We start from the raw sequence: 27143 nt of genomic DNA on the forward strand, positions 1-27143 counted from the left end.
ATAAACAAGCAATAGCAAACAATAAACACAGAGAATGAGTACAAGCAAGTTTCCAGCCCTTCCTTTCACCTGGAGAAGACATGGGCCTGTGCAAAAATTTTGCAGCTTATCCATAACAAACAGCTCAAGGCTGGAGATGTTTGTTCCCACCGTCTGCTTTATAGCTTAAGATATTAGGCATTAAAACAGGCGAGTTGTTCAAACACCATTACTGACACTGCCGTTAACCCAAATAACAAATGTCTTGAGAAACCTCATAAAAACAGAGAATCCAATTTAAAAGCGTTTCTGCCACTTGTTCGGAATGTGACAGGTGACTTTCTTAAAACCCTATGCCACGGCCCGAGCTTGCTGAATGTGAGATAAGCGTGACAATTTCCAAGTTCTATTGGTAAATGTCTATTATGCATTTCTTCTCGGGGTGTTAGTAGCCCCATTGCCCAGCCAATAATACAGTTCCAGGGCTTTCAGGGTGCTGCTGAATGGAGTGAAGCCCAGTGTGCAAACGCCTAACATTTCTTCATTCTAATCACAGCAGCAGATGTGTCAGTGGATCTACCTCTAGCTATAGTAAGAAATTATTTTCAAGGCTTTAAGCATGTGCATTTGTTCAAGTGCCAACTGAGAAATATATGGGAAAACAACAGGCTCCAAATGATGGCACAATGCTCTGTCTCCCTCCATAGTATCACGTCCTGAATGCACAATCGCCCCTCTGTAGAAATATTTGAAACAAATACTAAGGCAATAGTTTGTTGAGAAGGATGAGCAAGAAAAATGTGGTAGGAAAAGCACTTCTATAAATAGGTGACACCCATCAAAAAGTCTGTACATTTAAAGGTGCCATGTAGGACACATTGATTTGTCCTGATGTCAAAATGTAGCTACAAGGAGCACAAAAAAGACAGAATGTTAGTATTTAATTGTTGTCAATTCACCCAGGAAAGGGGAGAAAAAGCTATTATTTTTGCTTGGTCCCAATCTGATAGGCTATTCCATATTCCTTTTCTTACCCTGAAGGAAGCATTGTTCAGTTCAATGGACCACAATTGCTGGGTGCTCAAAACACACTAAGCTATAAGTATGGAATAGGGAACCTCTCCCAAATATTGAACAGCAATTCCAAGAAACTCTAGGAAACATGACCAACAATAACACCTTAACTGCTATGACCATTCATTGGTGGATCCTTAAAAAAAATCTTTCCCCCTTGGCTTAAATCCAGAATACTATGGTTTACACTGTCCTGGATATTTCCTGGTTCTCCCATTCTCTATATCTCAAAGGGTACTTCACTGGCTCCCTATAAAAACAAGGATCCTGTATAAATTTTAGGCTTTGGTTTATTATTTGATTTGATTTTTATAGCCTCCAGTATCAACAAGTGGCTCTTAAAGCACTGATTGTTAGAGCACAATCATAACACAACACTTCATCTTGCTTTATGTCTCTTACTTCTTGGTACATTCCTCACATGGCCTTGTTACAGCATTGGTATATTTATATTTTTAGAGGTTAGCCTTGAACTTCACTATTCTGTCAAACTTTTCTTAATTCTATAAAATAATTTATAAGCTATAATTTCTAAGCTGCCCAAACTAACTTTGTAGGAGAGACGGGTGGCATAGAAATGATATTAAATAAACGAATGAATGTATGGATGAATGAATGATTGAATGAATGAATGAATGTCTTTGGAGCTGAAGGTTCTGCTTTGTTCGTTTTCAAGAGACAAAAAAATTCTCTCAGGACAAAATCTCCATAAGGAGGAGGAAATGAGAAAGTTGGAAAGACAGAAATATAAAAAGGTGGGAAAAGAATGTATAACTTTCCACAGAAGCAAAATATTTCCTCTGTTACGCATCTGATCCTACAGCGGTCTTCCTATAAGGCACAAGTAAATAACAATAAAAAGGTAAAGGTTCCCCCGCACATGCATGCTAGTTGTTTCCGACTCTAGGGGCCGGTGCTCATCTCCGTTTCAAAGCTGAAGAGCCAGTGCTTGTCCGAGGACGTCTCCGTGGTCATGTGGCCAGCATGACTAGACGCCAAAGGCACACGGAACGCTGTTACCTTCCCACCGGAGTGGTCCCTATTTTTCTACTTGCATTTTTACGTGCTTTCGAACTGCTAGGTTGGCAGAAGCTGGGATGAGTAACAGGTGCTCACTCTGCTACGCGGCACTCGGGATTCGACCCGCCAAACTGCCGATCTTCTGATCGACAAGCTCAGCGTCCTAACCCACTGAGCCACCGCGTCCCTTTTAAATAACAATACTAATACTGTAATAATAATTTTAAAAAATCAAAACAAATTGCTATGTATCAAAGGCTAACTTTTCTTGTATATACAGGCAAATAATTATGTTACACCAAAAATATGTGTTTTCATTGGAACAAAAACTGGAGACCTGTTCGGGCAATAGAACAGAATTGATTATGTAGCCTGATGAGCAGTCCCTAACCTTCTCAAAGTTGTGACATTAGTGAAATATTGATGCCTATCTCCAAAAGTACATCATTATTATCACTCATGGGAGCCTCCAGGTGTCATGTGTCATAGAAATGAGAGCTTTCATTTGATAAGTCGCATTCAAGGCAACTTGCTACATATTATTTATTACATTATTTTATATGTAACCTATGCCACTCATGCCTCCTCTCCCATTTGGCAAGCAGCCTTCTCGGGACCACTGTACACCTTACCTCCCTGTCTACCTGCTTGCAAGACAGCTGGAATTTGCTAAATGACCCAAATTCTTACTTAATGATGGCAAGCATGAGTGCCAGGATTGCCATCACTGCATGATGTGGTCAGTTGACGTTGTGCTTTACAACTAACTGCATTGCTTAGTGATGGAGATTCCAGTCCCAATTACCACTGTTAACTGAGGACAACCTTGTATTATAAAGCCAATCTTTGTTGATAGGAATGGAGCTCTCTTTATTAACCATGAAGTCATTGTGACAAGTAAATAACAATACTAATGACAAATATTTTATGTTTGTGTTGCAACAGTCATTTAAGCTATAGATGGACCTTTCATGGGCACTTATAACTACCCACAATGTCAAAACGTCCACACGTGTCATGACATCACCACATAAAGTTATTTGAGTAATGACATCTGATACATAACATTTACAGGTAGTCCTCGACTTACACAACCATTTGTTTAGTGATCAAAGATATAACAGCACTGAAAAAAGTGACCTACAACCATTGGGTCATCCCCACAGTCACGTGATCAAAATCCAGGCTTTGGGCAACTGGCATGTATTTATGATGGTTGGACCATCCCAAGGTCATATGATTGCCATGTGCTACCTTCCCAACTGGCTTCCAACAAGCAAAGTCGATGGGGGAGAAGATGGATTCACTTAATGACACCTGATTCATTTAACAATCGCAGTGATTTACTTTAACAACTATGGCAAAAAGAGTCATTTTGTTACACGATGGGCGGGGAAATAAATTCAGTAAATAAATAAAAAGGTTGCAATAATTGGACATGACTCACTTAACTATCTTGCTTAGCAACAGAAATTTTGGTTCCAATTGTGGTCTTAAGTCGTGGACTACATATGCATCATTTGTACAATATCATGACACACTTTGTTATGCCCCCTCTCCCATCCCAGCTCTTCCCTGCAGGGATGCCCATGGCACCTTGTGAATAGGCAATCAACCTGAACATAAAAGCTGGACTGTGGATGATCCAGCATTGATTGTACTATGACGGGTCACCAAAATCATGAGTATGTTCAAATGGTATAATGCTAAGTAGTTTACTTGGTTACTATTTACAAACCTTCAGAATAGACTACAAAACTCTTAAACAATGTTTTTAACATTTACAATAGCTCCAAACCCTTACATTTCACCAGCAAACTAAAAATGCATATATATTTCTAGATATAAAGTCTGTTGAAGTTCCACAGTGATACTATGTCCTCTCCAGGCATTGAAGGAAAATTAAGTCAGTAAAATATTATGGCTTGCACTGTCCATTTTTCTTAAGGCTTGTGTTGACCAAGATTTACACCCTGTAAGCAATGTCTTTGGAACTGGTGGCTTCTCTGGAGCTGAGCAGTATCTTCACATGTACTGGTTGTCAAATGCTGTTTGACTATTTAAATCATGTCCAGCTGCAAAAGAACAAAAACAGTATTTGAAAAGAGACTATCAGTTGTGGGGAAATGTAAACATAGCTTTTAAAAAATAAGTATTCTTCTTCAGTTATTTTTTTTAATATCCTGCCTTTCTCCCAATAAGGAGGACAATTCACTAAGATTTGGACTCGTTTAAGTGTCAAGGATTGCACTTGGTGTGGAATGATTCAGGATTACAGAAGCCTGAACTCATTTTCTTACGTAGAATAAGCATTATGTTCATAAAATAAATTGATTATATTTTTCTACTGATCTTTGATCTGTATCTGTACATACATAAATAAACACAAGCTGAACTAGTCTGTGTATTAAATTATAAGGATTTTCTATGAAATATATTCCTTAGTCTAGTAATCAAAAACACATGTATTAGAAACCAATTTCCCAGAAATCGGGAATGATTACTGTGCAGGCCAACTTGCTATCTATGCTTCCAACAAAAGAAAAAAGGAAATAAATCAGCTACACTATAAATAAACACAGTTATGAAATGGCACACAGAGGTAGAAGCAAACAGTAAATAACTGCTTGGTGAGAGGAGAATTACTCCATGTGATTTTTATTCTCCAAATGTTATACTACAGTTGGAGTGGCCAGTTCTTATACTTCTGAAGTGCTTCTGCATTGAGGAGCTCTATTCTATCGAGGGTGAAAATTTATGAGAGTGGCATCATAAGGGCAATAATGTTTTCAAATGATATATATCAGTGTTTCTCAACTTTAGCAACTTTAAGATGCATGGACTTCAATTCCTAGTATTCCCCAGCCAGTATGTTAGCTGGGGAAGTCTGGAAATTGAAACACAGACATCTTACATTTGCTGAGGTTGAGAAACACTGACATAGATAATGGATAATCTTAGCTTCTTTGAAAAAGATGTTATGAGACAGATTGGGTTATGTTTTTTAAAAATGTGCAATACAACAAGAATAGGTATATTGCTTCTTCTTGCTTCTATCACATACAATTCAATAATGAACCACAAAAATCTAGACTTGGGTCCTCTTTTACAATGTATATCCTTAAAAAACAAAATCCACTAAACAACCATCTTTTTGACAGAAGTCAGATTTCTAGCATACAGCCTCACCATGCTGTCCATATTCCTAGATCTGTTTATTAGGAAATTAATCAAACTGGAACTTTATAAGTCAACTGAAGTGAAGCATCTGACTTCTCCTCCTAAAATCACTGAGCCGGAGGAGAAAGTCGGAGAAAGGAGAAGCTGTTCTAGTTAGAAAGTCCAATATATTTTCTACCTATTTGCCGCATAGGTATTCTGATGGGTGCAGTGCTAAACCTACCCAGCTGGAAGGAACGTATCTTTCACTCCAACTGCTGCAAGATCTCTCCATCAATGGAACAAATCTGGACTCTTTTGGAAAGCTATTTGCTTGAACATATCAGCCTTGAAATTTGTTACTTGCTGAGGATGAGCAAAATACTTCATGCACAGTCAGATCCAAGCGAAGCAGAATTAGTGCCTCACCTTCTGACGCAACTGAATTATGCCATTTGAGAGTCTTCGCCACAATTTAAATTTCCTTTTTTTAAATTCCCTGATTAAAATGCCGCTGGGGGGGGGGGCGAAAGCCCTAATAAGCAGGCATATACATAGAATGAAGGCTATTGCTAAGCACATTGATTTGTGCTTCTTAGATTGTAAGCCGCCCTGAGTCTCGGAGAAGGGCGGGATATAAATGGGATTAAAAAATAAATAAATCTGAGGCTCCCCAAATCAGGTAATCTTTGGTTGAAGAGGCCAATCTACCAATTGGGAGACAAGAGGGCAGCCAATACTGTAGGGCAGCGATTGTGAATCTTTTAGAGTCGAGTGCCCCAAACCCGCCCTCACCCCGCCTGCCCGCAGGGCCACTAACCGCATCCACAGCCCGCAGATCGCCCAGGTGGCCCAGCAGCACCATGGCAGCCACGTCCTCTGCCCGTGTCCCACAGCATCAACTGCGTGCGACGGGGCAAAAGGACGGAGTCTTGTCCCTGCTGCCTGGCTGTCATGTCCTTGGCTGCACTGCTCTGCACAGGCCCCACTCAGGGGCGACTATCCTTCAGGGGGGCTGCTGATGCGGAGGGGGCCACGGGGGCAGGCGGGGCTGGGGTGACGGCACACGTGCCCACAGGGAGGGCTCTGAGTGCCGCCTCTGGCATGCGTGCCATAGGTTCGCCACCACTGCTGTAGGGCAGTAAAAGGTAAGCAATGTTTCTGACTCTACTTGCTCTCTATCCAGCACATGTTCAGTGCCAACATGAGTTTAAAATACTTACCAGATCATCAACATCACCACCTTCTTCTGCCACTGGTAAAACTTCTATGGGCTTTTCTTTGGGAGCCAAAAACTGCAAACAAAATTCATTTGCATGTTTTTCTTTGTTTATTTATATCCCTTTATTATTTATTATCAAACAACAAAGGCAGTGAACACATATAATATTGTCACTGAATGTACCTAACTCCTTCCTCCTCCTATTTTCCCCATAACAATCCCACCCTGCGATGCGAGTTATTAAAGGTTAATTTCCCCTCTCTCCCTTATTAATACAACACCAACAATTTACAGAAAAGGAAGAAAAATATTTGAATCAGAATGTTAAAAGGTTTGGAAAAACAGATGTCGCCCTTTTGGATAATGGGACAATATACTTCAATCAGGAAGTAAGATAGGCTCTGGATAATAAAGATGATGCTCTCATACACATTTTCTACAGAACACCTCTCACTGAGTAAGCAAGCACACCACATGCACCCTACATCACCCTTAGCCTCTTCACCATCACTGAAAAACCCTTCTATTTGCTAACTAGACAGAAGGACAAAAAGTAAGAAGAAATTAAAGAATGAGAGAAATGCTTTAGGTTGTGTGGAGAATCCCCAGGGATAGAATATATCCAATAGAGATAATTGCCTCTGTATGAGATGGATGACCTATGGAAGCAAAGCCCTAAGAAGACAAAACAAACAAACCTCTTGCCCCCTTCCACATTGTCATACTCATGCACAACATTCCTGCTTTAATATCCCAAATAATACTCATCCATCAAACGTAGAATTGCAGAATGTAAACAGTAGAAAACAGAGTAAGTATAATGTGAACACTAGAAACAGCAAATATCCTGTCAAATGCTTGTATTAGAATAATGGGTATCAACTAAAATTTTATTCTTAAAGTTGTCATACGATACCAGTAAATTGCCCATCAGCCACTTAATTCTACACAAAAAAATGATCAGCAGTATTTGACTTCTGTTTTTTGTTTCCTGTTTTTTAGCACAAGCTTTGTTTTGACTCAATTTCCCAGCTACAATACAAACAGAACATTAATTTACCAAGAAAGTACTACTTTTGGTGCTTTTGATTACCATCTACAATATATATGTGATGGATTGCATCCTACGGTGCCTTTTCACAGAGTGCAATAGAAACCACCGAGGTCAGAGATTTCTACTTGTAGCCCTCATTTATCTGTAGAATTGCTGGTATGGGGGAAAAAAAATTCTTATCAATTGGAATGACCGTTATCAAAACAGAGAACAGCTACAAACTACTTTGCCTTCACAGAGGAGGCAAATTTTAGCTCTCCAGACCAAAAAAAAACAAACAGAAGGAAACGAACAAGAATTTTACTGCACTAAAAATGATATAGAGAGGTATCTCATTTGAAAGCAGTATATGCATTGGAATTGAGGTTGTGACCTTAACCCAGGGGTCAGCAACCTGAAACAGTGAAAGAGCCACTCGGAACCGGTTCCCTCACAAAAGGAAAAACTGGGAGCCGCAAAAAATGTGTGCACATGCACGTACATGCGCGCATGCGCAGAACAGGGTTTGACTGAAGAGTGGAGCCAAGGCGAGATATGCACCTACCCTGCATATATGAAATGATTGGTTGAACTTTTTTAGTCCCACTTTTTTTTTTTTGGACTGCACATGGCAGAGGACTGGGAGCCACATGTGGCTCTGGAGCCGCAGGTTGCAGACCTGTGCCTTAACCTTACTTCTAAAAAACACTGTTTAACAGAGATCTTGAATCTTCTTTATATTAGTTCCAGGCTAGTTTGCAAAGAAAGAATTTTGGCAAGGGAACCCCTGACACAAATGTGCAATAGAAGTGAAACCCAGCAAAAGAGTACCTCACATTTCAAGATGTGACAATGTCGGATATAACCTGATTCTTGAATCAGAATCCAATGCCACTTCTTTGGTAAGCTATGGGCAAGCTCTATACTAAAAAAAATATGTTTATTTTAAGGCTGATTCCGCAGCCTTTTACAACAAAACAAAACCCAGATTTGGAAAGATTTATACAGTAAGAAAGAATGCACAGTTGTGACACAGCATACCTAGATGCTCCTCTTTCTCTGATGTTGTGGATGTAATGCAATTTTTTTACAGGCCATGTTGAAGTAAAAGCAAACTGTCAAATTTAAAGACCTTTTTGCACTGGAGCAAATCCCATTTTATACTTAAGGTAAAATGCTATTTTTGAAAACCATATATTTACTCTGAAGCCTCCGAAGTGGCACCATAACAGTAAATTAAATGTAAACAACACATAACTGAAATGTTGAAATCACTGATGATGAGAAATTGCTTGGCAACAATGTTAAACTTTTTTTTATTTTGAATCAAAAAGCACTAAGCATCAGTAGAATTTTTTTTCTGCTTCCTGGCACAAACTGCTTTACATTGATACAAAAGCAAAATTACATATATGTGTTGAAATCCTTCACTTGCCATAAGATAATGACACAAAATTCTTGGCCCACCTCTCTTATACAGAGTGGAACACTTTCTATGTTTGCTCTTTTGAGTATCTGTCAGTTTAATGTACCTTCTCGGTGAAAAAAACAGAGGCCTGACATAGACAAATGCCTGCTTACTAAGGACCATGCATGCTTTGGAAATTATTCTGAAGGCAGGCTTCTGATGTTGTTGTTTCTGTTGCTTCTGTTGTTCAGAAAAGCAACTTCGTTTTTATCAGACTTTGCATGAGAGTGTAAAAAGGCATGAAAAGTCACATCATTTCTTAAAGCATCAGTCTCTTGTTTTCAGGCACCCACAGAAATCTTTTAAAAAATTGGTCTACTTTAATGAATAATAGAGCGAGGCTATGCTCACACAAGATCTGAAGCTCTTCTTCCAAATCATTTGCAAAACATGCATAGACTTCCCGGTCTCAATTTAAATACAACGTGCACCCGTTAATGGCAGGTGCTTTAGATGTGTTATTCATCTATGACGATATTAAGTGCCTTTAAGTCAAGGTAGCTGCACATAGAAATGTGGCCTATGATGTGAACAGAAGCTGATCTACAGCCTGATCAACTATATTGAAGTTCAAGGCCTAGTAGTTCATGTGTCTGTGTTCATTTATTTGGTCAATTTATATGGCCATCCATCTCAAACACTTGACTCTGGGCAGCTAACAATGATTAATAGGAGGATAAAAACATTATAAAGAAACCAATGAGTAGCGTACAGAGCAGCTGACACAAAGGACTAACCAACACAAGTAATACAACTGTGATACTGGCTTGATCACACACAGGGGCCACAGGCTCAGTAACAAAAGATCTTACAAAGGGCCAGCAGGGTTGAACCAAATGGAGTGCTCCCCTGTTAGTGAGCAGACTAAGTGTTCAATTAAAAATGCTTCACCAACACTAAAAGATCTTGTTCAACTATCAGTAGTAAATATAACTAATTCCTACAACTGGACCCCACTGATAATCCAAGATTACATGTAATTAGGTAATATTATAAGAAACAATCCTAAACCATATTTACACAATAGTGTACTGTTTATACACTGCTGTTAGCAAGTCAACATGGATTCAAACACAATCAGCAATCACAGAAATGGTTTCTATGCTGAATAAGGCTAGGGTCTTTGTGGAAGAGCGCCATTCACAACTATGCTGGTGCTTCCTTCTAGCCCATCTGCAGCTTTCAGATTATCTTCAAGGGCTTTTCCATTAATATTATATTACAATAACCCAACCATGACTTACCAATAAAACAGCCATCAAAAACAGATTTATTTCCTCTAGGTAGGGACACAATAGTTTATTGGCTGAAGCTGATAAACACTTCTAGCTTGTCACTGAAGTTATGTTATAATGCTGGATCCAAGAAAATATCAGGTTTGTAAACCTACCGGTATTTAAGAGTGAAACTTTTTCGAGAATAGACAAGTATTTCAAATCTAGCCTAAAACCAGTAACAACCTGCTTTGTATGTTTTGAATTTTAATCTGTTCTCTCAGAGGACCTGGAGAAGTTCAACTCAAGCTTACAGGACAGGAGCATAACTGAGAATCATCTTCATAATGATGAAAAATAAATCTGCAAACAGTCCTTTGCAGTAACTTCCTACAGATATTAAACATTATGGGAAATAAGATGGAGTTTTATGGGACTCCAGAGTAATACCTCTGGGAAGATGAGCTGACGTTTCCCAGTATCACTTTATGGTTGGGCCTGAAATCTAAGTCATTTGGGGCTAGGGAAGAAATTCCAAGAACTGAGCTGAAAAGACAGTAAAGCCTGACAAAGGAACGACAAAATAATTCTAGCAACCGCTGTGTATCAAATGCAAGTTCCATTTATAGTGATAATAGGCCTTAATTTTTATTGATGTCTGTTACATTGATCCCAAATCACAGGTAGTCCATTCAGTGCTTTGCGGCCAAATTTTGATGGCTGTCCTGAGAAGAAAGATTTGTGGCTGCAGCATGTGATCCATATATTGTCCTCCCTTGATCTAGAGATGGAATGAATAAATGACTCCTATCCTTATCAGTTTGAGCTATAGGTCCTTATCAGTTGTCTTGTTATAAAAAGGAACAAACTATTATTAATATTTGAACAATAAAGATTTAACAAACAAGAAGTTGGAATTCTCACCAGTTTCCCTAACAACATAAATGTAGTGAAGCAGCATGCAAGGTTGATTTTATTTTTCAACCTGTATATGCTTATTTCCACAACAGAATATTGCTATAAAGAAGGGGACAGGATGATGAAAATAATGTGCTAGTTAAAAATGCTCACAATGAAAAGGATATAGGATAGTTGACTCAGAATAGCTGAATATAGGGATCTTCATCACATTTCATAGGAATATACATTTATATTTATATAGGGAAACATGAAGTTAGAACCTTTTTCCGGAAATGAATTTACTAGAATTAAAGATGGTATCATTTGCATCATGGGGCAAAGTGGTGACAATATTCCATATTTACCAAGAGCCTATATAGCAAACCATGTATTTTAGATATTAGTATGCTAAAACCTGATACCTTTTTGGCATCTTCAGCTGTCAGAGAGCTTCCTTCAGCTTCCTCATTGGTGATCAATGAAATTCCATCTAAAAGTAAGCAAGTAATTTACATTTAACTTTTTTCATATAAGCTAAAGCATTACAGGTCAATAGCAATAGCACATAGACTTAAATTTTAGATTGTATTTATTACTTAGGGCTATTGATTTAATCTTAATTTTTATACCTTGCGTGTTGTTAGCGTTTAATTGCCCTGTACACCGCCCCGAGTCCTTGGAGAGGGGCGGTATATAAATCTAATAAAATAAAATAAATAAATAAATAAATAAAATATACTGCTTCATAGTACTTTTACACCCCTCTCTAAGCGGTTTACAGAGTCAGCATATTGTCCCCAACAATCTGGGTCCACATTTTACCAACCTCTGAAGGATGGAAGGCTGAGTCAACCTTGAGCCAGAGTCAAACTTTGGCAGTGAGTAGTGAGTTAGCCTGCAATACTGCATTTTAACAACTGCGCCACCACGGCTCGTAAGTATCACAGTCAGAAAGCAAAATATTTCTTGAGATCCACATGACAATAGCACTCATCTACCCTAATTCATCTGTTAAATATATATAACCCATCAACAACATTTTTATAGCAATGCATCCTGGTCTTCCACAGAAGTATTTTGCAATCCAGATTATCTGGATTAAAAAGAATAAAATTGGTTGAAGTAAATTGGGGGTGAGGGACATTTTTAGTCCTTCTCATCTTATCAGATATGTTTAAATCTTCCTTAAGAGATAAATTATTTTGATCTGGCTTACTGTGGCATTTTTTTTTCAGCATCAGCCGTCTCACCTCTACTACTAACATTTTGCTAACTTGCTAACTTCGCTAGGTATTAACTTCTTCAGAGAAAACCAAATGTCACGACTCATGTTCAATAGATGAGAATGATCATAACCAACCTCTAATTGATGACTCTCTCCCTATGTAAGCTAGCCAGATGTTTATGAATTTTGATTGCCTCTATAATTATTATGGGGAAACATCTGTTAGCTTGCACAGGAAGCTGACATTCTCTATTTCATGATTTAGCACCTATGTTTGATATACAGCCAAGATTGACTGTCCTATGGTTTTAGCCAAATATTTATTTCATACTCTTTAAATTGTCATTAATATAAAAGGCCTTTAGCTGGGAAGAATTTATATAAATCAAGTGGCTTTCTGCTTTTGGGATGCACAAGTCTTTATGTATGTGCATGTTAAAAATACAAGCTATATCAGCATGAATGTTTGAGTTATTGTTTGCCCGTTTTAAAGTTAGCTTACACAAAACATTCTTTTGATTGATTATTCCCCACTTGATTGAAGCATGACACATAAATCTGCCATACCTCTATAAAAGCTTTCTGCATTACATCTGGAGATGCCTACAGAAATTTGAATAAACATGGGAACAAAGAACGTGCAATAATACTTTTATTTTAGGTGGCAGGTAAGTGATGATCTGTTATAAGTTGTGCATAAAGAAGTAATAACAGATCCAATGAAAAGTCGGGGAGGTGAGCATTCAACCCATGTAACACCTTAGCTACAAATTAAGTACAACTTTATTAAAGCATTCTGGCTATAGGTGATTTTTCCCCCCATTCACTATGCCCCAAAACATTTGCAATGGAATATATTGTTTGAGTGCCACTTGCATGGAAAATCTGGTTCAAACATTTTAGTATTATAATGAATGGGTTGAATGCATCAAAAGGTTTCTAGGGATGAAACACTATAATTCCTCTGTCTGTGGGAAGTTTTTGATCTAGTGGCTGAACAGCAGAAGAACTGTTCTCTGCCAATCCCCTATGCTCCATCGATACCCTTTGGAGTAATGGGGAAAATGGAGCTGGGGATAATAGGGGGGATGAAGGGATTAGTGACACATTCTATGACTCACACCCCTTCTACCTGCAGGATAACACAGCATGGATTGAATATGTTTTTACAATAATACAGGGTTCAATAATACAATTCCTAGTAGTAGAATGACTACTGTGTACCCAATCCTTTCATCAAATTCATTGCCCACCTGCAACTTGTATTTAAAAATGAATGCTTTCTATACGTACATGTGTATTCACACAGGAACACACACACACATACATATATACATGTGTGTATGCTTATGTGTATATATGTATTTCTCTGTGCACACACACACACACACAAGTGCATACAGGAATACAAACGCACAAACATACAGATATATTTCCGTTTGTATTCCTCTGTGTGTGTTTGTGTGTATGTGTGTATATATGTATATACAGTGTGTGTATATGTATACACAAACACACACACATACAGTATACATTTGTCACCTAGACAGTAAAATGAGTGGTATCTAAATTTGATAAATAAATCAAATTTAAAAAATAATTATTTTGAATAGAAGTACTGTTTTTTTCACATTTCTAGGATGCTTTACAGTTAAATCCTTTCTTCCTCACTACATACCATAAACAATGTTTGACATACCTTGTATCACAATCTCCCAGAAATCTGGTAAGTTTTTGTCTTCCAGCCTTTTTTTCAACGCCACCAAAAAATCATTAAAGCACTGCACTTCTGATAGCTGACATGGTGACAACAGCAAAGGAATAAGACAGGGAAATAAATATTAGCTTGACACCAAAGAGATACCATATTCTTAATTCATCGTGATACTCTGAATGAAGGAGGCATAGAAGAGAATTACAAACCACCACAAAGACATTTATCTGCCCCCATTTAGAGTCAAGCGTCTAGTATGCAGTGAATCACAATGTGATCTATCAAATCATTTATCAAAGGAGCAGTGCTTGTTTGGTGGCTGAGACTAAGAAATTATTTTAGATGAAACTTTCATTTCATCTAACAGTTGCAGGTAATTAAAAATTTCAAGAAAGCTTGATCTGTTCAGAATACGGACCTCAGATCAAATACAGAGCACAGCCATCTCTTTTATATCTCTAGCATACTATAACAATTTTGTTCTGTGCATTTTTTGATGCCACTTCATCAGTTTTCAATTTTTAAAAAATCAAATCTCATTGCAGAAAAGATTATGGCTTTAACATCCACGTTACCTTAATAGCGTCCTCTCTGAAAACTTTTATGCAGTTGATGCTCTTCATGTAATACAGATGCCCTCTGTTTTCCAAAAACTGAAATATGTGTTTTATCAGCTGCTGGCTAACTAGAAGACAAGAATCATAAAACTCAGATATATAATTTGGAATGCATAAGCAGAGTGAATGTTATTCAAACTGTGCAACATATTACAATACTGATTAATTCAAGCGTTAACTTTAAGAAACCATCCCTGGGCTCAATCCTATTAAACAGCCTTTATCCTTCCCTTTTGCAGGAAGGCTGTTGAGAATGTAACCAAATGGCAACACAAGAAGGTTCTGCAGGAGGCAGATTACCTGGCCCTTTTTCAGTCAGAAGTCAGATCAGGTTATAGTTTAGTTTAGTTTAGTTTTATTTGATTTCTATACCGCCCTTCTCCCTAGGGACTCAGGGCGGTTCACAGGGCATATATAAATAACAATACAAAAGTTAAAAGGAAATTAAACCAGTGCCCAGTTAAAACAACAATAATAAATACTAAAAATCAATTTAAAAACCCATATTCCCCTATCAGGCCAGACCAGCTAATTCAAATAAGTGGGTCTTCAACCCGCGACGGAAGGATCAGAGGTCAGATGCCATCCGGAGCTCAACCGGCAGTTGGTTCCATAATGCTGGAGCGCCCACAGAGAAGGCCCTCCCCCTGGGGGCCACCAGTCGACATTCCCTGACCGGAGGCACCCTGAGGAGGCCCTCTCTGTGGGCACGTACTGGGCGGAGGGAAGTTGACGCCGGCAGCAGGTGGTCCCCGAGGTAACCCGGACCCATGCCATGTAAGGACTTAAAGATCATGACTAGGACCTTGAACCTCACCCGGAAGACAACTGGTAGCCAATGCAGCTCGCGGAGCAAAGGTGTAACATGGGAGTACCGGGAAACTCCCAGGACAACTCTCGCGGCCGCATTCTGTACCAGTTGGAGCCTCCGAGTGGTCTTCAAGGGAAGCCCCATGTAGAGAGCATTACAGTAGTCAAGGCGAGAGGTCACGAGCGCATGAGTGACCGTACACAGAGCATCCCGGTCGAGATAGGGCCGCAACTGGCGCACCAGGTGAACCTGGGCGAAAGCCCCCCTAGTCACGGCCACTATATGATCTTCCAGAGTAAGCCGTGAATCTAGGAGGACTCCCAAGTTGCGAGCCCTATCCACGGGGGGTAAAAGCTCACCCCCCATAGAAAGAGATGGAACATTTTGAATGTCCCGGGATGCCGAAATGTACAGCCACTCAGTCTTGTCAGGGTTGAGTTGAAGTCTGTTCCTCCCCATGCAGACCCGAACTGCCTCCAGGCAACGGGACATCACAGCAAGGGCATTACTGGGGTGGTTTGGGGTCGAAAAGAAAAGTTGGGTATCATCGGCGTATTGATGATACCCAACTCCAAAACCACGAATGATCTCACCCAGCGGTTTCATGTAGATGTTGAACAGGAGAGGCGAGAGAACCGACCCCTGAGGAACTCCACAAACGAGAGACCTAGGGGCCGATCTCTGCCCCCCTGCCAACACCGACTGTGAGCGTCCCAGGAGATAGGAGAACCACTGAAGAACTGTGCCTCCCACTCCCAATCCCCTGAGACGCCGCAGCAAGATACCATGGTCAATGGTATCGAAAGCCGCCGAGAGGTCTAATAGGACTAGGACAGAGGAATATCCCCTATCCCGAGCCCTCCAGAGATCATTCACCAGAGCGACCAATGCCGTCTCCGTGCTGTACCCGGGCCTGAAACCCGATTGGTAGGGGTCCAAATAATCCGCTTCATCCGGGACCAGAGGGAGCTGATGCGCCACCACACTCTCAACAACCTTCGCAAGAAAGTTATAGTACTGAGATAGCATTGATTACACTTGCTGAGGACCTCTGGAGAAATCAGGGTGGTTGTTTCTATCCTGGCCCTCTTTGATTTCTCAGTGGTTTTCAGTATGATTGATCATGGTATAGATCAACCTAGAAGACTGGGCATTTGGGTAAAAGTGTTTCAGTATTCTTTTTGGGGGGATCAATACCAGTTGGTGATTATAGCTGGGGTGGGGGAGGGTAGCCATAAACCTCTGCTTTGAGGCGTTCTACATAACGTTTACCACCTCTCCACTCCCACTTCAGCATCTATATGAGGCTACTGAGCAAGATCATCCAATAGCATGGAATTAGGTATAATCAGTCTGACAAGTGATCCCATCAAGATGTTTCTGCAGTGTCTAGAAAATGTAGGGTTCTAAAAGTGAAGGAACAACCTCAAGCCCAATCAAGGTAAGACTGAATGGCTGTGGGTTTGGAGTCTTCTCAGATCTTACTAACTTTAGTTTTGAATGGGGTAGACCTTTCCAAGACTAAGCTAGTTAGCAACTACTTAAGGAGTAGTTGACCGCCATGGCTAGGAAGGCCTTTGCCCGGTTCCATCTTTCTCCAATAGTTTCTGCTTCTCCCATGATGCCTGATACAGCATGCCTTCTCCAGGTCCCTTGTGTTAAACTGTCACTTAATGGGGCCCCAAAAGTATGTTTTTTTTCTGTTGTGGTACCTGTCCCACAAACAGCAGACAAGATTTAGATAGTCCCAATCATGCTGATTTTTCATTAATACTGAAGACCTGGCTGTTGTCTGGGTGTTAGCTATGGGGTAAGTTCATCTTTAGGCTGTGGTTGTGTAAGTTTTAATTGTGGCATGTTAAGCTGTATTTCTAAGGAAAAAGATCCAGGTAAAAAAAAAAAAGATGAAGGTGTGCTATCACAACCCTGTGCTGTTTTGAAGAAACAAATCTGCCACTAGGCAACTGTTAAATCAAATTAGAGAACCAAAATATCTTATTTCTCTCATTCAGGTGTTTAGAGCTAGATATATCTAAGATCTACAGTAGACAAGTTTTGCAAGGCCCTATTTAGTGAGAACACAAACCTCAGGCTTCAAAATTCCAAATGATCTGACTCACAAAAATGTTTCCTAGACGTACATACTCTATCACTTTCGAAGGAGCTTGGTGTGGTTTTTGCAAGGCATATGGATAACAAAACAGCGTTTAATCTGGATCATCATTGATGGGCAAGATCTAAACAGTAGCTTTCTTAATTTACAAAGAATTATTAAATCACAGACAGCCATCATCAGAGAAGGGATCATAAGCACACAAAAAATAAATAGCTAGAAAAGGAGTACTTGTAAAACTAGCCAACACTGTGATAATATGCTAGCATCCAGATAATTATTTGGATCTAGATTCTAAACAAAATTCTAAACCAAATGGAGATGTGTTCTTTTTTATATTTTTATACTGTGACATGGGCAAAGAGGAATAATCTTTTTGTATGGCTTAATTAATAGGGCAATGCAGCTAATTTGAATTGAAAGGGCAAAATGAGACCTAGGCACAGAAGTATATGTTTAAGGGGCTACAAATGCTACAGAGATACCCATGAATCACAGTTTGGCTTTTGAATCTGGTAGATAAGACTGAATAATTTACTAAGGTTGTTTTCATTTAAAACATGTTTTAGAATAAATATATGGCCTTTGTAACTGACCTAAAACAAATTCTTGCCAATCTGAACAACCTAAGACTCAAAACATTAATTTATTATTTATTTATTTTTTTTAAAAAAACACGTCAGTTTTAAAAGCAACTCCTTTAAGGTATAATAGTATGAAATAGCAGCACTGAAAGCTCCATTACAACTTATTCATCTCACATGAAATGAAGTATCTCAACCCCTTTGTTTCATCTTACTGTGGAAATTACTTTGAAAAATACTTTCAAGGAACATTACCTTGCAGAGAAGCTAGTAATAGAGTAAATCTTTTTTTTAGATTAATTATGCGTGCTCTTGTGATAACGTATAGATATGTACATGTGTATATATTATTTTAAGGGAAGAAAATCCCTCTCTGATTACAACTCTTTTGGCATCCTGTGGTCAGATGTTATATGTGAGGTTCTTTTGGGGCTACCAGAAAGAAGAGATTTTAAAATCTAATTCTTCCACTTAAGGACACAGCAATTCCCCAGGCTTCATTAAAGACATGCCATATTGCATCCTCCAACTATTTACCTAAATTTGGCTCCCAAATTTGTTTTATGCCTCCTAGAGGGTTACCTAGATCTATTTTCAACAAGTAATGAGTAATTTTGCAATGTTATATCTTAGAATTATGATTAAATAACTGATAAGTAATCATTACTTTCTCAAATTTAGTGTGCAGTTCACAACTTCTATCACCTTGGGTCTTTCATCAGAAGAGTTGGCAGAGAAACATCTGGTAGAAGTGCCAAGTACCTCTTATTTCACAAATTAGATCTAGGTATCCAAGCATGCATAACAGGGAAGCTAATCCATAACCAAAATAGGCTTCTGTACATGAATAAAATGAGACTATTAGCATTCTTTCTTTATAGGATGGGCTATGCCAAGTTCCATGTATGCAGAAGACATTGTTGTTTCTGTTAATTATAAAAGAATGTTGTATTGTAAGATATCAATTGATGGAATAGGTCTGTAAGGAAGACATCTTCCAAATCTTTGGCCTGTAGAAAGTATTGTACCTAATTATTAGATGAAAACTTTGGACTTCAGCTCTTGTAGCTGCTTAGAATGACCAAGCAGTCAATTAGTAGGCAATACTGACAGATCTTCAAAAAGGATTTAATTTAATTTTAGATTGGCCTGGCCAGCTTTCTTCATGCCTCTTCAGATTGAATCCTGAAAGTTAAAGCTTCCAAACAGATCTAGACACTTCTCTAAACAATTAAGGGCACTTGTGAGTGATTCTATGGAAAGACAGCTATTTTTGTCCACAAAACCAGGAAATAATAGCCTTTATGTGGCTTTTTATTTTGTCAAATAAACAACAGTTTCAAAACTGATGGGGAAAGAAATAAGCTAGCTTGACATATATACAATAGCTGCAATTCTCCTCCTCTTAAAGAATAAATTTAATCTTTATAATTGCTACAACAAATTTAACTGTATAATGAATACACATAATTTCATAGAAAGCTACTTCTCACAACAATTATTTTATTATGCTTAAGACTTCTGCCTGTCTTCCCCCCAAACACAATTATAGAACTCCCACAGTTCAAAACAAAAATACAGCTATGTCATAATGTAACAAACCAAACAATCCACATTTTCCTATTACAGCAAAAATATTTTCCAAAATTTAGTTGCTTAGTAAAAAAACACTGATACAAAATAAAGTTGGACGGTTATTTGTATTGCAGGAAACTATGCCACGTTCTAGAGCAGGGGACTTCAAACTTGGCCCTTTTATGACTTGTGGACTTCAACTCCCAGAATTCCTCAGCCAGGGTGCCTGGCTGAGGAATTCTGGGTGTTGAAGTCCACAAGTCATAAAAGAACCAACTTTGAAGACCCCCGTTCTAGACAGCACTCACAGAATACCTGCAAGGAAACGTTATTATAAGTGGCAGTGAGTAAATCACTGTAGTGCCACAACTAGAATGTCTGGAGAATGTCTTTGGAAGTATTTCAGGAACAGTAACATTTGATTGCTTCCCAAATGATAGGTGCAGCATTATTAAAATTTGACCTCTTCAAACCTAGTAACCCCTCCTGGTTATGCCTTCTTCGACTTGACTAACTTATATACTGTAGGTCTGAACTATAATTAAGCACAACTACTTTTCAATGGTGTCATCTCACTAGATTTCACCAAGGACAAAGAGGGCAAACCTATCTTATCTTGAAACGCTTGCATTTTTGCCAAGAGTGAGACCATCAAGGTTCAAGATTGTGAAATCTTGCCAAAATAGTGACAATCAAAACTAATGAGTAGTTATTCTTTATAACAGGTGGTGATGACATGACCTCAAAGCTAAGGGGTATCTGTTTCTCAAGGTTAATTGGACTGAAGTGAGAAAAACAATCCTACTCAACAAAGGTGTCTCACCAAGGATGGGACAAAACCAAGTGTGAGCCAAATTTAACCTAGTTACTAAAATAAATACTTATTTCTAAGGCATAATACTGAAGCTTTACAGGAAAATATAAAATCACACAGATTTTTCTATGTAACATGTACCTAAGGAAAAGAAGCACATACTACTACAGGTAGTCCTCAACTGAGAACTACAATTGAGCCCAAAATTTCTGTTGTTAAGTGAGATATTTGTTAAGTGAGTTTTGCCTCAATTTATGACCTTTCTTGCCACAGTTGTTAAGTGAATCACTGCAGTTGTTAAATTAGTAACACGGTTGTTAAGTGAATCTGGCTTCCCCACTGACTTTGTCAGAAGGTTGCAAAAGGTAGATCACAAGACCCTGGGACACTGCAACTGTCATGAATGTGAACCAGCTGGATTCTGATCACATGATCATAGGGATGCTTCAAAGATTGCAATTGTGAAAAACGGTCATACGCCACATTTTTCAGTGCTGTTGTAACTTGGAACGGTCACTAAACAAACAGTTGTAAATTGAGGACTATCTGTACCTGTTGTGATTCAGGGTCAGCCTGTGGGTTTGGCAGTTGGGTCGGACGACTCAGAGGAGGAGGAGGAGGGGGGTGTTGAAGAGCTTGCTGAGGGGGTTGGACAGCTTGATGAGAGCCCTCAGCCAGGCCCCTCTCACCTGGTCACGACGCAGACCCAGCTGTGTGAGCCTGACAGCGTGGATGAAGATGACCCACAGCTGGCCCTGTTCAAGGACGCCCGACGCAGGAGGCAGTCAATCAGGAGTAAACAGAGGAAGGCAATGGGGCTCCTCGGAAGGAGGCAAAGAAGCCACGCCCTGAACTGTATTTAAGGGGGAATGCGTGGGAGGGCTGGTTTGCTGAAGGCAACCGCTTGAAAAGCTCCTGTTTCTTGGTTCGTGTCTTGTTCTATTTGTTTTTGTAGCAATAAATTTGGCAGGCGTAATTCCAGCCTCTTGCCTTCTTGTAAAAGGGGTTGTCCCTGCCTTTTCTGCAGGGCCGGTAGCAGGCTGGTACAGAACAGTACTCAATTTCTCCCTGCCAATCTTTTGGTAAAACCAGCCATGCTATACCTTGAGCTTCGGAAAAAATGGTGAAGAACTGAAGACCTGCTCTGTTCCATTTTGCACAAGAGGAGGGCGTGTTATAACTGAGAGTGGAGCACATGGTGTTTCTATATTAGGCTTTATCTTCTGATTTTTAAAAAAAAATTCCATTTATATCCCGCCCTTCTCCAAAGACTCAGGGCGGCTTACAAGCTTAGCAGTAGCCTTCATTCTATGTATATGCCTGCTTATTAGGGCTTTCACACACCCCCAAGTGGCATTATTACAAAGTCAGCTTATTGCCCCCAACAATCTGGGTCCTCATTTTACCTACCTCGGAAGGATGGAAGGCTGAGTCAACCTTGAGCCTGGTGGGATGCGAACCTGCACTAATTGCAGGCAGCTGGTGTTACTTAAGGAGGCATTAGCCCACTGCTCCACCAAGGCTCTAATTTTGTAATTTGTCTTGGAGTATTACAATATTTTACTTTATGTTGACACTGTTAGTCACCCTCTGTGAACAGGCAGCATATACACACCACAAGTATAAGTATATAAATAAATTCAACAATAATCTGTCATTCTAAGGCGCTTGTCCATTGCTATGATCAGAGGACGAAAAAAGCAACCTGCCTCTGGTGAATCCCTAGAATTCATTGGAGCACCATTTGAAGCAACCCATGTAGTGCATGTACCTATTAATCCATATTAATTGGATGCTAATTCAGGGACCATAACAGTTATTTTGTAGCACTTAATGTGATCCAATAACGGCAACAGCTATACTGACCTGCAGCAAAAAAGAAACTGGGCCAGGATGTACCAATGCTGCTTCCTTTATAGAATAGTCAGATTCTTTCTAAGTTCATCCCCTCCATACTTAACGATCCTGTCATAAATTATAATTTCTTATAAACTGCAGCAATAAAAATGAAATCCTGCTGTTTTTCCCCCCTCCCCCCTATTCCTAGAGTGCTGCCTCTTCAGTGATGTGTTAAATTAAAACCCCAGGCATCAGGTAAGTATAGAAGTCTTTATTGTGAAGGCACTCCCAATTGTCAATGAATTTTCAAGTTCATTTTGATCTACTAACTTCCCCACTGAAACAACAACACGCTCCCTTTCTGAAGAATACTTAGCCACAGCATTCTTTGTAGCTACTTTTTGGAACCAAAACCTGAAACGGTACAATTCTCTCTATGTACTAAATAAGGGGAAACAATTTGATAGTTATTTATTTATTTATTTTATTAAATTTATATGCCGCCGTTCTCCCTGAGGACTCAGGGCGGCTCACAACAATAAGAATAAAAAAAACATAGAGTAAAAAATTTAAAAGAGAATTAAACAATAAATGCAAAATTACGAGACAATTTAACCCAGTAAAAAGCCTAATTAAAAACCATAGTCAGTCCAGGCACGCTTGTTGGAACAACCAGGTCTTCAGGTCACGGTGGAAGGACCGTGAAATATACTAACCTGACTCCAACAGAAACCTCAATCCATTACTGAATATTTCAGGAAAGTAGATGGGTAAAGGAAGCTGAGGATCTGTTTAACTCCAACTCAAATTGATGACCTTAGTAATGTTGGAAAAATTTTCCTTGACAATAGCTGATATAGCTTTAGACTAGGATTAGGCTGGAATCAGGGACTATCTTATGTTGATAATATGTGTTTGTGGAGGGGGGGAGTGGTGGTTTATTGATTATATGCCATCAGGTTGCTGTCAGCTCTTAGTGAACTACACAGATCTCCTCCAGCATGATCTTCTCCCAACCTGGTACTGCTAACCTGGTCCTTCAGCTCTTCCAACCATGCACTCATTGCCACCATAACTGAATCCATTCACCTTGCTGCTGGTCATTCTCTTTCTTCTCTTTCCTTCCACCTTTGCCAGCATTAGAGTTCTCCCAAAGAGATAGCGTATTGTGTCCAATTTTTGTTTATGCTGGTTTATATTCTATTTTACCTATACTATGCTTAGTTTTAAGCACACACAGTGGGTTAGGATGCTGAGCTTGTCGATCAGAAGGTCGGCAGTTTGGCGGGTCAAATCCTGAGTGCCGCATCCCAGCTTCTGCCAACCTAGCAGTTCGAAAGCATGTAAAAATGCAAGTAGAAAAATAGGGACCACTACGGTGGGAAGGTAACAGCGTTACGTGCGCCTTTGGCATCTAGTCATGCCAGCCACATGACCACGGAGACGTCCTCGGACAAGCGCTGGCTCTTCAGCTTTGAAACAGAGATGAGCACCGGCCCCTAGAGTCGGAAACGACTAGCACGCATGTGCAGGGGAACCTTTACCTTTACCTTTTTAAGTAAGATTATTACTGCTTGTCGATACACAAGATATTTTTACCCCTAACTAGCAATCAAGATATGTTTCTGAAATCCACATGGTTTCCACTTCTTGGATTTTCCAGCTATATTAATCTTGACAACAATCTTGGAACACTGTAGGAGTAAATTCCCAGGCAGACATATAGTGAGCCAATTAAAACAGAGTCTCTTTGAAATGATTCCTTTGAAATCTGGGCCGTGAAGCCTCTTCTTGCAGTCACTGAACTTCTGCTCTCCCACTTCCTTCCCACAGTCTCTGAAATAGGTCTTTCATAGCTGGCTAGGTTTTCCTGTGTTTCCCTACCACTACATAGGACCGATGGCAAGCCAGAAGTGATTATTTGTGCTCTCATATTGATCCTCACTGACCACAGGAATATGAGCTGACAATTTATTCTCAACTAGCACCAACTCCACTTCTTCACTTTCCTCAGCAGCCATTCAAATAGCTGTCAGGGCTTAAGAGTATTACCAAAATCCACTGCTGTTCTTGGCCACTTAACGTCTAATGGCTCATGTTGATCTCTCTAGTTGCTCTAGTTGTTCTAATGCCAGGAGCCTGTTCCATTAGGATTTGTCCTTTCCAATACATCTGTTTTATTCTCACTTTTGGCTTTCTCTGTCTAAAGTTTTTCCAATTCTCCTCTAGCTTCCTTTCACATCCAACTCAATCCTTTATTTCTGTTCCTCCAATTCTCATCAGTATTGCCATCCATTCAATTATTGGTGTTAAATCTTCTTCAGTTATCACACTGTCTTCTTATCCTTCTCATCCAGTGTTCATTTATTTGAGACAGACGAGGGTTTTTGTGTTGTATTCCTCCATCTCTCCACTCCTTCTGCCTAACACTCTTCTAACTCTTTGTACTTGTCCTTATATAAGCACTTCCTGCACTCAGTCCAAGAATCTTTTATCTTCCCCATTAAGTGGATGGTGGACAGGCTCACTGCTTTACATCTTCTTCCAGTATAATGTAGTTACAGCACTGACAAACCATTCAATTCCTAGCTGAATTCAGGTTTTTTGGAAAGCTCAGTAGGTAGATTTTCTTCACATGGCGTTCTATTCCTCAAAGTTTTAGACTAAGAAGAGGGTTTTTTTTAAAAAAATCAAACTAATTTTTCAACTTTGTTCAGGGATTCCTTGGAAAGTCACCATAGATTTGTCAGTAATGATGATCAATAATGGCAAGCAAACTACTCTAAAGCTTGTTTTCAATTATTAACATTACCCTATAACTTATATTTGTGAAGGCATTTTTAATACATTTTTGGCCATATCCTTCATGCCGCAAAGCCAAAACTGGATTAGTATCTTCTGTGCAGAAATTTAGGGTCCATAGCTATATATATATACGGCACACTCCAAATGTGCCAGATAAAACACACCATGCAGAAGCCTTGGCTCTGTGTATATTACACCAGAGAAAAGAAATAATCCTGTAATCCTGTAATCCTGAGATGAATTTCCAAAGCCATCTACAAGAGAAGGCCTCAAGTCTCTAGGAAAAGCTGTTTAACCTCCCCACACCCCGAGAAGCATGATTTTAGAAAAGACAAAAGAAAAAGAGATGAAAAAAAATGAAGTGACTATGGCACCACCCATTTCTTGTTTCAGCCTCTCATCATTAGTACAATCCCCTTAGTAGATGTCCAAGTAGTTCTTGAGAAGAAGAAAAGATTCTTTAATCTGGGTTTAAAAGGTTAATTGGCACTCCACCATTTTAACTCTATTCTCACTTAATTTCTCCCTTTGGGTCTTACTCACAAGTTCATGGTCTCACCCATTTTTGGGGGTGCAGGTCTCATGGATGTGTGAATCTGGTTTCGGGCTCCAAAAATTGTCTAAAATGGGTTAGGACAGCCCTCCTTAATTAAGGGCTTTTAGACATGATGGGCTGCTACCTGTCAGTCAGCATCTAACTGGTTTCCATCACAGTTGGTGATACAATGACATGAAATCAAATCCAGCAAATACAGATATGCATGGCACTAGGAACCATTTGCTAAAATTATTAAAACACTGTCCTCTTAAAAAAAAACCTTGGCAACTTTACTCACCACTCAGTAGCTGAGAAAGCTTCACAAACACTGGTTTCAATTTAGTCCAGGACAACTCATCTATCACCACTTCTTAGCATTTATAAGATACTTCTCCCTGAAGTCAATTCACTTACTGTATATTATCTTCCAAGCTGCATAGAACTCAGTGCATTAATTTGCCTCTCATCTTATTCCAATGTCACAAGAAGCAGCATTGTTTAGCTAACTTTAGCTGATCTTGAAAAGGTAACAAAACCTGGTTAAGAAGTTTTAACAAGACGAGGAAGCAAAAGAAGAAAAAAAAAAGAAAGAAATCACTCCAGAATAAAGTTGCCAGGAAAACAACATGGGGACATTCAGATAGTCACCAGAGTTGGCCTTCAATCTTTATCTTCACTTTATTTCACTGCTTATCCTCCAACCTGCACATTTTCCACTCCATCATTGCTTTTTACATCATGTTAATCTATTGCCACTTCTTAACTTACCTCCAGTTCGTTTGGGTCCACTTGACCTATTTTCATGGCTTTTAAAGCTACTGAAAACAAATCCAATGTATTATTTTCAACCCAGCATCAGATTGTAACCACAATGTACATGTTGGACTACTGAATGGACACTTTATGTATTTTAGAAATGTACAAGGCTGTCCAATTCTGTGATGACTTTGAGCAACGTAAAAGCAATCATACAATCATAATAATACAAAAAAGCACCGGGGAAAAAAGGATCCATTAAAAGACAGTCAAACATGCAGAGCCTGCTACCCACTTGAACCAAGACAGGTTAGATCACGGAGTATGGATAGTGTTTTAATTCATGGTTCAATGTGTTATACAAACTAGGGTAATATATATTTCTTGTCCCTTTTCAATTTTGGTTCTGAGGCTATGATTTTCATATTTTCCCCGCCTTCTATATTTTGCAAGTTAGAAATGCAATTGTTGTCTGGTCTTCATCATGGGTTTTTTTTTGTATCACAAATATATGTTTATAGGGCTATAAAAACACTCTCTGTTCTTCAGGTATAGCTACCGCCCCCCCCCCACACACACACACACCTTCCACCGTTACCCTTCAGGGCCATTTCAGAGTCAGGATCTAAGAAATCTGTGGCCAATTTTGGAAGCATATACATATAAACTGCCAAAGTGTCTTA

General features: G+C 39.3%; 1 protein-coding gene across 2 annotated transcripts in view; it reads right to left on the reverse strand.

Annotated features, from left to right (window-relative positions):
• Positions 1 to 3774: 3774 nt before the first annotated feature.
• XRCC5 (X-ray repair cross complementing 5) overlaps positions 3775 to 27143 on the reverse strand; it is a 62664-nt gene continuing 39295 nt past the window's right edge. For both annotated transcript variants that reach the window (XM_083349854.1, XM_083349855.1), the window contains exons 17-21: positions 14584 to 14693; positions 13994 to 14090; positions 11492 to 11559; positions 6456 to 6527; positions 3775 to 4148 (exon numbers count right to left, since the gene is read on the reverse strand). In XM_083349854.1, coding sequence (XP_083205980.1) covers positions 4134 to 4148; positions 6456 to 6527; positions 11492 to 11559; positions 13994 to 14090; positions 14584 to 14693 — 362 coding nt within the window. In that variant the 3' untranslated portion in view covers positions 3775 to 4133. The remainder of the gene's footprint in view (positions 4149 to 6455; positions 6528 to 11491; positions 11560 to 13993; positions 14091 to 14583; positions 14694 to 27143) is intronic.

This window comes from Vipera ursinii, assembly GCF_947247035.1.
Source record: "Vipera ursinii genome assembly, chromosome: 1".
NCBI lineage: Eukaryota > Metazoa > Chordata > Lepidosauria > Squamata > Viperidae > Vipera > Vipera ursinii.